The sequence below is a fragment of the Harpia harpyja genome, chromosome 19 (genome assembly GCF_026419915.1).
Source record: "Harpia harpyja isolate bHarHar1 chromosome 19, bHarHar1 primary haplotype, whole genome shotgun sequence".
NCBI lineage: Eukaryota > Metazoa > Chordata > Aves > Accipitriformes > Accipitridae > Harpia > Harpia harpyja.
Window position 1 is genome coordinate 19910658 of NC_068958.1, and position 18065 is coordinate 19928722.

Sequence of the window (18065 nt, forward strand, 5' to 3'; positions counted from 1 at the left end):
GCTCTGACAGACGTCAACTTACTGACCTGACTGGAGGGGTCTGGATGACATAAGAAAATCTAAAAAGCCAAATCTAATCCGCCTTTGAACAAGATGTTATTTGAATTATTACAAATACAGAGATTTCAAATGTGAAACACTAAAATACTAGCCTCTGAGCTTGCTGGTAAACTTCATTCACATACAGATAGGAAATGTAAAAATGTCAGCAATACTGAGTACTTGTAAAAACACACAAATCTGTCTGCTGCTTCAGTCAGGAGGGGGGAATTCACGACTTATTTCCCAACGTTTCTGTCCCATGCAAAACATTATTGGATACAAGGCACCAAATCTAAGGAATTGTACAAAATTACTTCACACAACTGTATTGGCAGGTAAAACTTATCTCCCTGTCTCTTCCTCATGTGGTTCTCATTCTGCAACACCACTGACTTCTGCTGCAGCTCATCCCAGGGTAATCTGGCAACAGCCAGAAGTTTCATTAGTCTCTCTCATTGGGATGCAATTAAGCATATTCAGGCCTGGGGACATTACAATCAATAAAAGTGTTTCTAAATTACCACCGAGACAGTATTTATGCTAGAAGCCTTGCCTTCTAAAACAAAAAATCCCCACCCTGATAGCAAGTCCATAGGACACACTTAATGCTTTTACCATTTCCGATTTCATCCCTACACTCAAAAAAACGTCTGGAAGTCCCTAAGTAAGTGGGGGTGGTACTGCCACCCAGAAAAGTCTGAAGTCAAGCATTTAATATGCATTATTCCATTTGCTGCCTCACATTAACAACTTCAAAGCCAGACCAGAGAATTGTTCTGGTCAGAACTAACGGGGAAAAAAATTGGTTTTTTCAGTGCTTTGCAGAGAAACTGTTTTTGCGGTATGCATAGTTTAACTGGGGAATACAGGCAGTAAAGGGATAACATAAAGGCCAAATTTATGTAACTAACTTGCTAGTGGAATAAGGTTAGCTAAAATAAAGTGGTTTCCAACAACTACAGCAGATGCTGTATCATACCTGGCCATGAATACATTAAGATTATTCATTCTTAAGAACATAAAATTAAGGAATGCCAATTTACTTACAAGTTGAATGGAATAAGGATATGCTGGGAACAGTTCTGTCCCGAAGGCTGCATACTCAGGAGCCTGACAGTCTGCCAGCGTAGAGTGGCTTCCTACACCTTCAGACAATAACCTGCAAGGTGCCAAGAACCTCGCGCTTGCTGTGAGCATCTCTCAGGGCAACTGACTCCTTGCTACAAGACTGGAACCCCAGTACAGGAATCCCACTACATAGAGAAACCAATTCTGCTCCCAGCTGTACCAAAATAAAGGTTTTTGTTGCAGACACTTAGCTTGCAGCTCACACCTGTAGCCACTGAACTCCACACATGAGTTAAGTTACATCATCTGCCTGTGTGTTTGCAGAAGCAGAGCCTAAACCTGGAATTATTCTAAATATGCATCAGTGTATTGGCAGGATTTGAAGCCATACTGTTAAAGAAGGGAAAAAGTTTGCTTTACAGGCTACCCTTGGTCAGACATGTGCTTAAGTGGGCTTCACTGTAATTGCAAGTAGTATTTTCATCTTACTGACGTAAAGAGGTAACTTCCAATCAGAATTTCTGGCAACCAGGACACTATAAAACAGTGTCCACCATGGAGGGAGCATTGGGCTACGCTTATATAAAGAAGCCTGCACTAGACAAATATAAACCAAACAGCATAAAAAATGCTATACGCTATCGCTTCCAAATAAAAGCTAAATATTACAGAAACCTCACAGTGTTGGAAAAAGCAAGTTTATTTACTTTGAAGTATAATTCATTCCTTCCCTATCAGGGCAATCATTTTTCTGACTGCAGTATCTCCACATCTCAGCACAACTAGGCTAGCGTCACATGGAGAGGCCACTAATGTCAAAAGATGTCACCAGCAAATGCTACAAAATCTGCTTGGGTAATCAGATGCAGCAACAGCTACAGGTACACTCCCAGCTCCCCATTCCCCTCTGCAACCTAATCGATTCACATGACAACTGTATTACTACCTGAATTCAAATATTAATGCAAAACACTCAGTCAAAAGATGAGCATTCATAGTGAAGAGTCTCAGCTCACTGCAGTAAGAACTAATGCTGCATTAAGGTTTGCCTTTCTATCGATTTTTTATATAAACAGGGCCAGCACGGCTAAGGGATTCAGAAAGTGAACGCACCATTTGGTAGTCATAGTAAACCATGACTGTCATTTAGAAGAATATAATCCTCTTAAAGGGTGGATAGGCCTGGAAGGACAGATGCACAGGGAAAAATACCAGTTTTCCCTTCCACCTCGTAGATTTAAAAGGCAATGTTAAGCACTATTTTTCCTTTAATTTTCTTTTCGAGACACATAGTCTTCACACAGCGTATGTTTTGCTCTAGAAAAGAATCCATCATGTATCTGATAATCACAAGCACTTGATTTTGATTCTTTCAGGAATGTCAACTTCTACCTGTGCTGAACTCAACTCAGCTTCCCCTGCAATCAGCAGTCAGATTTACTTCTATTGGATCTCAATTTGGCCTATTGCATTTTTATCAATTTTATTTACTGGTAGCACAAAAAAGCCCCTACCTAGTAAATACAGAGAGATATACACACATTCATAAGAAATCCTTCCAGACCCATCAATCAGTTCCCACAGGACTGTTTCAGACTGTCTTGTCTCCCAAAAAAATAGGAGCATATGATCTCAAACTTATACTTAATTGTCAAAAAGACAGTTTGTGTAGGCTCAAAAAGCAGCATGTTGCTCAGACATCAAGAAATGGGAAACTTCAAGGATGGAGGAGACCTAGCGTGACACTGTGCTCTGACAAAATAAAAGTTTCTTGCTTGCTGTGCTCATCTCTGCATGGCTGAAGCGATTAACAGCAGCCAAAGTAAGAGAGACCAATTTGCCCACAGGACAGGAGATTAAAAGTCACAGTAGTGGCAGTGGAAAGAGAGGAACGGTATTTGGGAGACTTACCTCTTCACCCCCTCCAACAACAACGCAGGGTTGTCAGTATGTGTCTGATGGGCAAATGCTGACAAGAATAAAAGGAGAAGAGGGAGGAAGAGAAACATACTTTCAGAACTTCTCTACCTGAAAATGGAACCAATTTTTTTGAAGAACCTGATATTTTAGATTACTTCACCTTTAACGACTTTAAAAAAGAACACCAAACCATCAAGACTGAAAGACGTCATGTCTCTTTGCAGTTACATATTCAGATTTGATTAAAACATGAAGTGTGAACAGCCAAACCCCAAATTATAAAAACACCTGAGGTGCAACTGTAGGCTGAGAAGTGACTATAAATAGTCAACTAAGGCCCTATGTTTCTCATAGAATTCTAAAATCAAGATGATTACAGATAGAGACATTTTTGTAGCCTTTCAAACTCAACATGGAAGCTGAGATTTAACTACATTCCTTCCCTTTATGTCCCAGCAGAAATAAAGACTTCACAGGCTGAATTCTGCTCACAACACCTGTGCAACCTCACTGCCTTCGGTTAGTCTGGGCCTTGGGTGACAACTGCAATTAATGAATATTTCCATTGCAGAAGCTGTAACAGAAGCTAGCTCTGTTTCCCACCATTGTGGTATTACCACCACCCTGTTCCCCTGAGGAAAACAAGCCACACTTGTAAAAAAGTGCTACTTTGCCAGTGTAAGATGCCTCTACGCTACCTGCTTCTGCTGCCACAGCTGTGCAAGCCAGGGCTCAGACTTCTTTATAATCCTGATGACAAAGTTATGCCAGCAGAAACCTGTAGTATAGGCTTTGTTTTTGCTGCCACTGTAAACAGATGAGACACACAGGTACATTCCTGTTTTATTACAGGGTTTTTTGTTTTTAAATGCACTTTTTCCAGAGCAGAACTGTTTTAAAATCACACTCCAAGTGAACTTAGCTGCCAATTAAGTTCAGCCCAGAGAATAAAACATCGAGTGTGCACACAGCCCCAGTAGTACTGAGAAAAAGAGCTGCTGACAAAGCTTGCCAGCCATGGGTTTGCCCTCAACCGATGGCAAAGAAATTGGTATCACAGAGATAGCTGAGGCCTGGGGGAGTATTTTCTCTGGTAGAAGAATGTTAAACATTTCTCCAGCAAGAATGGCTCTCAGGGCAGTCAACTCCATCTACCCAACAACTGTTCAAATAAATACCTGGGTGACTGTGTGATTCAAACCCTGGAAATCTGAATGCCAATTAATGGGGAGGGTACCGTACCTGTTCCTTCTGGAGTTTTATCAGCATTACTAGGTACTGAAGGTTTTTGAAGCCAGTTGAACGCTTCTATTTCCTGGTTGTGCTGATTTGTTACATGCCTTACGCAATTCCTTTTTGATATGAGATGAATGATATACGGCATCAAACTTTCTCATTTCATTCTGTGAGCATAATTTTAACAACAAGATGCTTTAAAAACAAGATTCTGACTACAATCTTAGGTGTCAGAATTGCACAGCTCGATACGCTTTTCCAGACCCTGGGCGGCAAACATCATGATCTGATTCCCTTCCTGCAGCGAGCCTTTTTTCCTACAAAGAGGAAAGATGGGAACGCCAACGGTTTTAAAAAAAAACTGAGACTGTTGATTGAGTTACAGAGCTCCCCATCATGGGAATGTCAGTCTTCTGTCCTTATCGCTATTTTTGGACGGCACCTGAGCTTGGAGTTGTTTTTCTGAGATTCTTCCTTTGTCCCGCACTGTTCTTTGAGTGTAAAAAAGAATGTAGGCCTGGGTTTTGCACACCTCCTCCACGCTACATACATTCAGTTTGGAGTCATTGCAGTGGACCCAAAAACCTAGGAATCAAAGTGAGAAAGAGGACACGAGTTAAGGGAGGCATAATTCCTTCTGAATGCATTTTGGAACTGCTCATAGGAAGCATCCACAGAGAAAAAGGGCAATGTAGGAGAAAAGGCATCTCTCTCTTTTCCTCTCCAGATGCTTTGGAAAGGAGTTTCTGATCTGGAGAACATTTTGCTCATTTCTGTGCTGTTAACAGAGTTTAGAAACACCAAATCATAATTTAACCAGTTGTATATTATAGCCCAGAAACCTCAATTTGGAAAATAAAAATTCCCTGGAGATAGCCAATTTGTACCTCTTTCTCCACAAGTCAGAAGGCAGAGTCAATACTAATTCAGCTGCAGAAAGGGACTGCTAGAAATTCACAAAAACCCTGCGGATGTTATTCATGAATAGCTCCTGTCCAGTTTCAAAACACTTTCTGTTTCTCTCATCAACCCAAGGATACTGAGAAAAGACACCCAGCTGGAGCAGCTCCACGGAGTTACATCGCAAGAGAAAATGAAGCATTCATGCTGTTAACAGCAAGCAATAAAAGGCATCTCGAAGGGCCGCAAAGCAAAGAGCAGCAATCTGTGGCTTTAGGCAAAAAAAAAAAAAAAAAAAAAAAAAAAAAGACAACATGCTACTAGCAATACATTCTGGGAAACAAACTACCAAATGTCAGGAAACTTGATTCCAAACAACTTTGATCATAAAGCTTTACAACGCACTACGTCTATGGACTAGAACACGAGTTTCTTGAATTTGTTTCCCCCATAATAAGGCACACGCACCTCCCTCTGTGTTGTAGCAATATGCTGTGTAGTGTCCTGAGCCAAACCCTTTCCCGTGATGCATCACCACAGCGGAGAGGTCATAGACAAAGGTCTCTTTGTCAAGAGAGGAGAGAGAGTCCCTGCAGCAGTAAGGTTCCATGTTTAATACCTGGTCAAAGAGGACATGGACCCCAATCTTCTCACGGTGATTACGTTCAGACCACCTGCAAACACAAGGGCACGAATCAAAGACTCAGGATCCTGCTTCTCAACAGTGGTGCAGGGCTGCGGGAAGATGCACACAAAAGTAGCCACTGATAAACAACTCTGAAGAGCTTTCCTTCCTAGGGTCAAGTAGGCGTCATATGATTTTTTACCCTCTGTTTTCACTCTAACATCTTTTGCATACAGCTGATTCTGTCATTTATGCCCATTTGTTATAGTTAGGATATTGTTGAGATTTGCAACAGTCAAACACCAAGAAAGCCAAACATCTACTGTGACAGTCAAACAGGGTTTAAAATACTCAGCTATATAAATGCCACACACCTCAATTGCCTGTGCTAACCATTTTAGAAACTTTTCATAACATTTTGAACTTTGTCTGCTATGTTTTATTCAACAGATAAATACATAATATTGGCATTTAACTGTCACAGGCTTCCAGCTTCAACAAATCTTTCACTCAATTTACCAGTTCATCTATCTCACAGCTACTGTTATTAATATTTACAAAACATTACATTGTGTGTATAGTAGAAAACACGCTACAAACAAGCTACTGATTGTTATGTAAGTAGTACCCCGAGAGGGTATCACACATCTGGTTTGGGTAAAATGTTTACACACATGCATTTCTGAGAAAGCGCAAGAAGTTATGGGCCCACACTAATCACTTCTTTCCAAAAAGACAGAGGCAAGTCACTTGCCTGACATTTCATAGTGTGCCCCACTCACCTGAATCGTTTAAGGTGCAGTCGGAGGACCTGAGGTAGTCTGTAGATCATTAACTGCTTTTTAGCTTCACTCAGAACAAGAGGTTTAGGAGAAGACTTTCGCCGTTTGCCTACCCAAAAAAACCCCCCAAAATCATCAAGGCAAAGATTGTTAGGGTGTAATTAACTTTCAGAAGGGGAAACAAACACATTATGAACCCCTTTTTCTTCCAGTAGCAGTAGCTAGCTCACATGCACTCAGGATGGACACACAAGTAAACATTTCTTATGGATTCCTTCAGAGCAGGAACTTCTCTAGGACCAAAACTCACACGTTTAAAAATACTTAAACTTTTTCACTTTTGGATGCTTATAATCATACAATCAGATATCACCTTCAAGCTGCTCATGTGGACATTTTGCTCTGAGAAATACACCAGAAATATTAAGACAGAGCTAGCGCCAAAGACATCTAGGGCTGTAGCAGTTTCAACAGGTGAACTACCAGCATACAAATGATACTATTTGACATTATATTCTGTCTACTACCTTGATCGTTTTATACCACTGAAATAAGGCTTGTAGTAGCAAGCTTCACTAGCTCAAGAATATTAATCCAAGTCGGAGGAAAATGCTTCCAGCAAGGTTCCACCTCTCGCAGGGTTTCTGCCTGCCCAAGAATGTAAAACAGCTGCTGAACCGAAACTGGAGAAGAGCAAAAAAGGTTCCTCTTCCCAGTGATTACTCTTTCCAGGACACTGAACATACGACTATACCAGGAGGAAGACAGGTGGCTTTCAGAGCTTCCAATGAGAAATGTACCTGTTAATTAGATTTCTGCACCTCACTGCACCAGTTCAGAACAGATGGGTTGCTCCTCCTCCATCACGTCTGACAAGCAGTGCCCCCAATAGTTTTTGGCACTTAGACACAGGCTGGTTGCCTTTCTCTGACTTTTCTTTCAGCTGGTTAATGTTTCCTTAGCCATTTAACTCTGAAGTAACTGTTAAAATTCAGGCTTTCACAAAGAATCAAATAAAACAGAGTTAAGATGAAGCTGTACTCAACCACATTGACACTTAGTGAACATTATTTGTGAATCAGAATCTGTTCAAATTGTATTTGGCTTTGTTTCAAGAACATCTAGTCAACGATTATTTCCTAACACTTTGTGAAGATGTTTGGTAACAGATTTCCAAGTTGATAGAGAACAAATCTCTACAAATATTTGCTACTTCAGCTGCTTAGTTGCAATGTAAGTCAAGTTATTGGCATTTTCCTCCCAAGGGAATGAACATTTGCCATAAATACCTACATGAGAAAAATTTCAAATCCAGCTTATCAGAGTAGCCGAGCTGCATGATTATACACAAGGCTAAAATTATTTTCTGGCATACAATGACCTTACACTCAGACCTACTACAGGAAAGCAGAAGTCATCTTCTAGCTGAGCGCAGCAAAACACGTGCATTCATATAATGGGTAATACATTAACCTGAGACTCCCAGAATAATGTCAGTTCATTGCTCCTTGACAAAATGCCTACAGAGAGATGGAAACTCTAACCTGGCAGCAGACCTTGAGAACTCTGCATTTGTGATTTCTGGTTAAAGGACTCAATCAAGAACAAGCAGCACATAGATGACTTTTTATAAAAGCTTTCCTGCCATGCAGAGATGAGCACACCATAGGGGATAAGGTTCCTTCTTTTGTCTCTAAATCCAACTCCCTCTCACCCAAAAAATTCTTGAAGTTGCCTTCCCCTCCAATACAAGTGTCAAGAGCAGTTCTGAACAGGGCTGTATTAAAACCTTAGTAAACTGTGCTGCTGAATGGCGGAGACAAGAGAAAATGACATATCAGATCCAAACTGGTGCACGAAGGAGCAGAAGCTACCAACAGGAGGTAACAAAACAGCATGAGCAGCAAGGAAGAACACAGTTTTCCTATACATATAGGCCACAACACATGTTTTCAGACACACAAAACACGCATCAGAAACCTCTCACTTGGAAAAACAGACGGTGCTTCTAATGGCAGAGACAGCAGCAGCACCCGACTTACTGTTGCATTGGTCGCACGCATATATCCTCCCTTCCAGAGCTTCGGTCTCAGTGAACTTGGCCAACATTTCTGTCAGCATGCACTCTGTCTGGTTAACAGGAACGATCCCTTTCTCGATGGAGTGATAGCGCTCAGGGAATTCCAGGGAAAGATCCCAAAAGGGTTCAACGGTGTTGGATTTGTAGTTGCATGTTATGCAGGTGACCTGGGAAGGAAATGTGCATACACAAATAAAGTTATGTACATGTACGCCTGCAGACTGCCGTTTACATTCATGTCTAAAGAGCAAGTTTATGCCCAAAAGGCAGTGCAGTTTCACAGACATAAAGATGATCTGTGAGTCAAGAGAAACACTACTCATTTCCAGCCTGAAAGCTAAGTCTACCCTGAGCAAATAGTTTAAACTAATTTCTCAATTCTCAAAAAAATGGAGATAACATTCACCTTTATGGGATTTACTTCCTCAGATAAACACCATTACAGGTATAATACCAACTCACAGTTGGGTAACAAGCACCTTGGATCTGTTTTCTACTATAAAAAGTACACGTTACCATTTATAATGCAATCTTCCTTCCACAGTTTCTCTACTTTCCTTGCATATTTCAAAGTGTATAATTCCTTTAATGTTTCATCTGCTAACTATATAAAAATATTCATGAATTGAGCACAAAAGGATAAATTTCAGATGCACTTGTTTTCTTATGTCATCGCAGAGTATTATAACTAAGAATAGCAGAAAAGTTTTCAATTAAACTCAGAGGCAGAAAGTGGGAACATGAGGTGGTAACAAAACCAGAAAGCAAATCTGGTCAGACTCTGTTATTGTGAGAACCATCCACCAGAAACAAACTTCCACCCTTGCAGCTTCATGCCCTGAAGGCACCAGTAACTTCAAGGTGGATTTGTAGCTAGCAGATAGGGAAGGAAGTCTTCTGTGTGTAGAGGGGTTTGAAATTAAATACAGTACATGTACACAAGAATTACATAAGTAGAATAAATAGCTCGGCAAGTTATTTATAGTGTATCCTAGCAGCAGATGAATTACACTGATCTATTAACATCTTCACGCTGTTAACAGATACCTACCACTGAATCTAGAACACTGACCCGAGCCACAACACACCATCATCCAGAGCCAAGAGACACAACTGAACGAAGAACATTTAGTTAAGAAGTCCACAAGAAGTTCATGCACTGAAGAGATGATTCAAATGAACCATGACTTCAAGCATCCTTCCCTGAAAGCCAAATGCTTTACTTTGAAAAATACACCTTTTAATCTTTAAGGTGCACATAAGTTCTTATGAATGGTAAGCTCACTGGTACTGAGAAGGACGATATAAATAGTAATGAGAACACAAACATATAATACGCTTCGTGGTCTGATCTTGCAAACCCTTGAGTGTCAAGTTATGCACACGTTTCATTTCTTCTGGAAAGCAAAGGTAGTTGAGGACTTTCAAAATGCGCTGGGCTCTCAGGGTCTGCCTTGTGGGGAATAACATGTTTCAGACAAGGGAACGGCACAGGAATAAGAGACCGAGCAGCACGACAGGCACTTTCATCTCCTACAGAAACATATGTTAAGCATGCTCAGTATATCAAGATGACTTTCATATGCCTGCAAAAAAAATTGTCACAGAGAGCTTATTCTTTATAGCACAAGATGACTGCCCTATCTGTCCTTCATCATAGTCTTTCTAGCCAAGGAAACAAAACCAAGAAGGGACAAAACAAATTAGACACTTTAAAAACACCATAAAAACTTAAAACTAAGGGCTCAGAACTTCTGTACTTGTGCAGTTTTCATTCTGAAGTGGCAGAAGTCAACTGAATTTACAATATACTTGACAAGTATCGAAAATGCTGACAACCTGCACAGCAACCCAACAGATTTCTTTCTCAAGAGGCACTCCTAAGCAACTCCTCTTATGTATCTGGTGGCTCCTCAAGAAACAGAGCCTTTGCTCCTTGGTGTGAATGGCTCCAATTGATTCCTGTGCAAAAGCAGGCGCATACCTGACTAAGCAACTGCCCGTGAAAGATGGTGTTCACCACCTTCAGGACCTGCTTGGTGAGCTTCCTCTGTGAGAAAGGGATAAGGATCCTGCGCTTCGTTCCTTCCGACTCCAGCTCCTGCTGTACTTTATCCAACAACTCACAGAGAAATTCCTGAGCGTCCTGCTGATCGTAACCTCGAAACGCCGGGATCAGACTCCACACAGAGTGCAGCATGGCAAAGGGGGACACAAGGGCCCACTTGCCAGACCACATCACTCTGAAGAGGGTGTGCAATTCGTGACAGAGGGAGATGTGCTTTGAACTTGGTTCCTTGGGTTGTATTAGTTCTAAACTCCTGCTTATTGAGGAGCCACCATTTAAGCCAGCTGGCAAGCTCTGCGTGCCATATGATCCCACTTTGTCAGTCTTCCCTGACTCATTAGCAGCAGACCCATTTGCCAATTTGCCAGGCATCCTAGACTTCCCATTCACAGTTTTAGCTAAGAGTTCTTCTGTTTCACAGAGATCAAGTGTCAAAAAACATTCTCTAAATTTCTGGAGGTGACTTAGCACTTGCAGAATAGAATTCATATAACATGTGTTTCCCAGGTTCCTTAGACCCGTTACCCCGGGAGTCATCAGAGGCTTACGCCGGATGGAATAAAACTGTTTGAATCTGCTGCTCTGCATCTGCCTTGAGGTAGGGGAAGCAGTTGCCACCTCCCTGAATTTCCTTGGAATCAAGTTCTCTCTGTGCACGTGAGACAAAAGCCTTGCACTCTTCCTCGGAGGAGTGTTTGCCAGCTCCTCCAGGAGTTGTCTCTTCATCTCCTGCCGCCGCTGCCTAGCTGCCTCCTTCTTTTTCTCCAACTCCTCCATTTGTTTCTTTTGTTTTAATTTTAGCTGGCCTCTAGAGCTCTTATCGAACCAGGTCCGCAGTGCCTTCGCAAGCAAGGACTGGCGCCTGTGCCAGAGAGCTGTAAGCATCTGAGATTGTCCCTGAGGGGTCCTTTGATGGCTGCACATGTCCTCTCCCAAAGCCATTGATCGCAACGTCCTGCCACTTCTTGTTGACGGATCATGTTTTTGACTTTTAATTGCTGACAGAGAACTTCTCAGCAATTTCAAATCACCCTCCGGGTTATCATTCAAGACATAATCTTCACAAAGGTAACAAAAGACATACAGATCATTAACTTCCATTGCCAATGGATGCCTGGTTTCTTCAAAGTGTTTAAGTGCATGCTCCTCGATGTACCTCCCACAGGCTACGTGGGAGCACTTCAGACAAGCCCAGATAGATTCAGTTGTCTGGCAGTCCACGCAGTGCCACTTCTGGGGGTTCAGGATAGAGTGGTCCTGGGCGAGTCGTAGCCGCCCAACATGTTTGCATCTATCCATGTCTTACAGAAGTCTTCGCTGCTTTGACCTTGGAAGGCAAAAACCAGAAAGAAAAGGATCTTAGAGCCACTATACATGTTTCAAATGATCTCTTTTGTACCAGCTGTGAAGACCTATAAAAATACAGATGTCGCGTCTTGTCAATCCCAACCGCAGTTTTCCCTCAACCGACTACATTATTTCTGCGTGCAGTTTTTTTAAAAGCAGTTTTTAGTACTAGCGAAAGATATTGGATTGACAAGGTCTACAGAATAAAACTGTCTATCTGTCTACTAAGGACAGCCCAGACAGCTGCCAGCATGCCTTACCCAACCTGAATGGCTTGCTTCCAAGGAGAAAAAGATTAATTCAGTCCACACACACGTTTGATCTTTAGCTGCCCTCTTGAAATTGATACATACAAAATGAATTTGGAATTGGAATGCATGTCATCAGGAACTAGACGGAGGTTACCAACTTCTCGCAGAAGCCACAAAAATATCAGATAATTGTCATAACCAGAGCATTTGCAAGTCCGCAGGCTTTACATTCTACCCTCGAATTCTCTGATTTCCCACAGCCTGCCAAATATTTCAATGTTCAAAAAAAACCAACAGGGGAAAAAAAATGAAATCTGTACCACCACGTTATAGTAAACCTAAAGGAACATCTGCATGTGTACAAGTTTGCATGAGCACACATAAACAGAAAAAGCAATTGATTTACTAAATTACTATATTGTAACTGAAGAGAAATCAAAGCAGGGGTACTAGAAGGCGCAAAAAGCTTTCACTCCGTGTCCAGTGCCCATATGTTTTATAAAAGATACTGAGCCATACAAAGAGCACAACTGAAGCACTGCGTGCCAGTGCTGTGGTTTCTTTTGTACAGTCCCTCCAACGCTCTGATCCAACGGAAAGAGAACAGGGCGCAGAAACAGCGCCCAGACCCGCTCGCTTGCGCTACTCACGGAGTCATGTTTAAACATCCTTTCCTCCGCGACGCAGCATCCAGGGCACGGAACATCCCCATTTCAGCCAAAGGAGTCTTGGCGGTTCTTCGAGAATTTAATTACTACTTAAGTCTTCACTGTAAGGCAGCACAGCTTCAAAGCCCTAGAGAGAGAATATTCTTGTGATGCACATAAACAAACTAAGAATGCTGGCAGGGTTGTTTTTGAACACGATTAATCCCCTCAGTGCAAGAGCTACTGCAGAGAACAGAATTATCTGGAAGTCAAAGCATGAACGCACCTAGGAACCCAAATACTTAGATGTTAAGAAACGTCACATGGAAGAGGCACTCTGGAATTTCATTTTTCTGCTTTCATTTTCTGATAATCTATAAATCTGCTGATCACATGTAGCCTCTTCATCATAAGTCTTTTGTAGTGGATGACCCAACATATGGCAGAGAAAAAAATCTGAGTTAAAAAAACTGAGCAAAAACGTGCACCTCCTGTGAGCACTTCAATTTTGGCTGCTTCGATAACTTGGTGAAAGAAGGGGGGAGGAGATGGGGAAAAAGAAAAAAAAAAAGTCTGTCCTGAATTAAATTTCATTTCTAGGTGATTTTTCAAACAATAAAAATGAAGTGATGAATAGCTGTCAAGTGTGAACTGCAACGAAATAAGAACTACAGAGGAAAGAAAAATAGGAAAAACCTGCATTTTGCCAAAGGCAGAAAAGATTGTAAAAACGTATCTGTTGTAATAATCCAAGAAAGACTAAATTAACTTGCTTACGCATCTACAACTACAGTACTTGAATACAATACAAAGTAGTGATAGGAGGGACAGCAATAATAGGCACAAAGCGGTTACAGATGTCACAGAGAGTATCAGATCTGGTGTGCAGAATATTTAGTTAAAAAAAATCATTTTACAAGGGGCAAAGTTTAACATAATGAAGGCCGCGGCATGCTTTCCTAAAGCTTTAGGATAGGTATTGAACAGTTGCCTCGATTGGTATGCAGAAAACCTATCTGACCAGGCTAAGCAAACATATTTTTAGTGGTCCCCAAATTATGCAAATTTACTTTAATTACTATCTTTTTTCCAGTGACACTACTGCTAAAGATGGAATCTGTTAAAGAAAAAAATCAAAGCTCTTCTATTAACTCTTCTTGACTTCAGATTAAAGCACAAGTGGCCACTTCAGAATTCATTTCCATGGAGTCATTCTGCAGTGTCTAAATAACCATTTTGGTTGTTTATTTAAAACAGTTCAAAAATCGCTACACCTCTCCTTTGGGCTGTATTCGTTCACTCACAAATCCTAGGACCTGGAAAGGCACTTTTGGAAATCCTCCACTAAACAAAGGACTGATTTGGTCTCGTCCTTCCAAGTTGGAAACATCCCTTCCCACCTTCCTCTCACCTTCCTCCCTGACCTTTTTCCCCTTTTCTTCTTTATTTTTCTGCTCAGGTCTTGATAGAAAATTGTGGAATAATCCTGTCCAGCCTTGGTGAGACCAAGTGGCATAGATTCCAGCTTGAAAGAGTATAGACACTATGGTAACATTGACAGCCTTCATTTACATAAAAGAATACTAATTATGTTGTATCATCAACATCTGTGATTCTGCTCACTGCCATATGCGACAGTGTTGGGAATTTAACCCTTGAGTCTCACCAGCATATCCAAGATTTGTACCATGTAACAAAAAACGGGCCTTATAAATACAATTTTCTAGAGACCAATTAAACAGCTGCCAAGTATGGTTGCTCACCAGCTCTGCAACGTCTCAGGACACAGTATTTTCAAAGAACACTGAATTTATCCTCAATTTCCTAGGAAAAAGAAACAATGCTGATATGTTGCTAGTTTCAGCTGGGTAACAGGCTACAAGGAAATCAATCACACACCAGATACAGTGCATTAAAGAATCATGTTTAACAATGAAGTTGGCTGTCAGTATATAAATTACAAGCCTTTTGTCAACTGCTTTTGCTTTTCCTGTGTGGGCCAGCAAGATTTCCTGTTTGAAAAAGGAAAGAGAATTTAACAACGCTGGTCAGTTAACAAAGCAGCTTTGTTACACCTTAATTCAGTAATTCTCAGCACAAAAGCATCTTTGATAGTGCATGTGATATTCCCCACCTGTTTCTCTTTAGGTATCTATGGATACTTCCCTTGCAAATCTAAGCCCTAATACCATATACATTCAGCTGCTCTGCAAGTCAGAAAGAAATGGTGTTTATTTAACCCAAACCACTTAAATGATACGTCTTTTCAACTTCCTCAAATAAGATCTCCTGCTTTTCATTGGTGTGGTTTTCATCTCAAAGCTGAGAAGGCAGAGCAGGCTGCCTGCACAGCCAGGCTGCCGGAGCATCTGCATTGCTCACGACAGCGCGCAGTAGGCTCGCTTTCCATGCACCTGGCTGCTGCACGCGCGGAGCTTCTCCATGCACCACACTTAAGGATTTCTTCTTCACGTTAAAGATGCCTGTTACTGACTCACATTTTTGACCCCTTCCATGAAAAAAATAATTAAAATTGGCTTTCTCGCATTGCACAACTCATGTACTAAAGGCAGCTGGAGTGTCTGCAGGTTCAGCCCTGCCATCCCACACGCAAACAGACTACTAAATAAGTCACTGAAAGACATGCACATGACTAAGAACAAAATTTGTTCCTCTCTTTTACATAGGTAAACAAATAGCTTGCCACAACCTACTAGCAAGAATAAAAAGAACACATGAACAGGAGAAATTACAAAGCTATGATTAAAGGAAAACACAAAGATGAGTCAGAACCTGTAAACAGTTGCACACGGGGAAAAACAAACCTTGCAAAGATTACAGGGCTGGAGCTATTTAAGATATTGCAACAACTGAACACAAATTTATGTGGTTGATATGACAAGCCATGAGCAACAAGAGAGTTTAATGATGGAGAATTAACACCTTACGTTTTAAGGTCTTGGAAACGCACAAACAGAACTCTTTGCAATTACAGTGTATCAGGTCTACTTCTTGGTTTTATAATTTTTTTCCATCAAGGTAGATCTCATTTTAAGAAACATCTATAAACTCATCCTCTCTCACCTACTTAGATCTTTTCTTTTCCAGATAAGGGGTGGGGGGAGGAAAAGAGGGGAGGAGGAACAACTTAATTGCTCTGTATGGAGAAGAGGTACCAGATGAAGTGTGGATCTGCACTGCAATACAACTAAAGATGAGTTAAAACTGAAATAAAATAATAGCAAATAAAAGGAAAATAAAGACACTAGTTTAGCAAGTAATGGTCTAGAGACAATTTGAAAAATTCTCACCTTCAAGTCACTTATTGTATTAAAACACTGGGTCAAACCCTAATTTCTTTTCTTGCATGGCTAATAATCCTGGAAAAACTTATGGCAAGATCCTATAACAGCTTCAAGAACCAAACACAGCAGAAACAATTTGGCTCTTGACCCTAAAAGAGTGTTAAAATAAAACACATGACTTCATTATGTTTCTTTGTACCATTGTTACACATTTGGAAACTGATTAAAGACATCTGTACAGATCTGTTGACACTAGCTACTTTCTTTTTCTAAATAAATGTGCACGAAGCAAAAAAAAAAAAGTTTAGGGATCAGAAAAGGTGCTAGATATTTAGCCTTGGAAACTAGACGCATCTTTCATTTGTCCAAGAGTTGATTCCAGAACAAATAAGAGTCTGCAGTACTGACACAAACTCCTTCAGCTGCAGTCTGGAAATCATCTTTAAGGACAGGTGGGAAGCTCAGACTGAACGATTCTTTCATTCATTCATCCCTCTCCTGGGAGTGGCAAAAGTGAAACACAGCAGCTTTCACCAGTCTATCAGGAATTGGTACCACATTAAATAAAGCACGTTTGCCATTTTTTTTTTCCTTCTCATTCTGTTTTAAAACACTGTAGGAAAAAAATATCCTTAGATATTCTTGGTTTCCATTAAAACTACATATCCTACACAAATATACTGTATATGATCAAACAGGTTTCAAAATCTTGAATGCAAAGAAACAAGCACCTTCCACTCGCCCCCCAGTAAACAATTTTTCACATGCAACTCTAGAGTAGAATTTCTAGCCTGCTGCAAATACTCCAAAATGCAAATAAGGAGATATCAGAGAGAATATATATATCCAAAAGTTGCATACAACTACTCAAAAACTTTATTCCTCCGATTATTTTAACCTACCCATTTGTGAGGAACCAATTATTCAACCAGATGTCTAATGAAAACATGTAATCTGAGCTGCACGGAAGATGGTGAAAAAAATTTCCTGCTCAAGACATTCATGTTCCTTTGCTAGCAAGAGCCGTCCATGTATGTACTCACAGCAAAATCCTATATTTGCTTCTCAAAGCCACTAGCAATGACACTTTTTCAAACAGAAAAGCTCATGTAATTGATACGCCATTATAGAAAAGGAATTGCTGCACAAACGAACAAGTGTCACCACCACATCACCTAAGCAGGTATCCTCTGTCCTTACAAAGTCACTGCACGGTCCAGAACTACTCATTCAGTAACGAGAGCAAGGAAAACACCCTCAAAAACATACAAGAAGCTCTTTTTGCTTCTCTTTCTCCAAAAAGTCATCAGCTTGCCTGGACAGGAATGGGTTTCTCCCTTGACTCCTCTAGTTCAAACCCTGCTGGTTTTAGACTTTCAAATTGCATCTCCAAAGAGTAACAATAGCCCTAGAGATTTTTTCAATTATTCTGAAAGCATATTTTCTTGAAAACTGTCAGCTTTATATCCTACAATTGCTGGATTCTCTCTATCCAGGATGACATACTATCAAGTTAGTTACAGGCAAATTAAAACAGCTGACAAAGGAAAAAAAAAAAGGAAAACACACGAGGAGGAGTTACAGATGATTCAGGATTCAGCGTTTCTTTGAAAAGACAAGCAAAGCAGTGAATTAAATAGCTACCGTGAACACATGAATAAAACACAATTTAAAAGACAGACGGACAGACAAGAGACTTGAGCTGTGACAGCAAAAGTGGTCACTGATCCCACCACCCTCCTGGCCAGCCCCCTCCTCGAGCATCAACCTCTTCATGAAGCTGGAGCCCTGAAA

The 18065-nt window shown here is 40.8% G+C and overlaps 1 protein-coding gene across 13 annotated transcripts in view; it reads right to left on the reverse strand.

Annotated features, from left to right (window-relative positions):
* The window catches only part of USP49 (ubiquitin specific peptidase 49), a 39039-nt gene that overhangs the window by 4018 nt on the left and 16956 nt on the right, over positions 1–18065 (reverse strand). For 7 of the 13 annotated variants that reach the window (XM_052814220.1, XM_052814224.1, XM_052814218.1 and 4 more), the window contains 6 exons: positions 12970–13114; positions 10638–12048; positions 8616–8820; positions 6574–6682; positions 5635–5840; positions 60–4851 (listed from right to left, as the gene is read on the reverse strand). In XM_052814220.1, coding sequence (XP_052670180.1) covers positions 4661–4851; positions 5635–5840; positions 6574–6682; positions 8616–8820; positions 10638–12020 — 2094 coding nt within the window. In that variant the 5' untranslated portion in view covers positions 12021–12048; positions 12970–13114 and the 3' untranslated portion in view covers positions 60–4660. Of the gene's footprint in view, positions 1–59; positions 4852–5634; positions 5841–6573; positions 6683–8615; positions 8821–10637; positions 12049–12969; positions 13115–13252; positions 13382–14729; positions 16238–16277; positions 16551–18065 lie in introns of those variants that run through there. The other 6 variants (XM_052814223.1, XR_008239245.1, XR_008239246.1 and 3 more) reach the window with 6 other exon arrangements.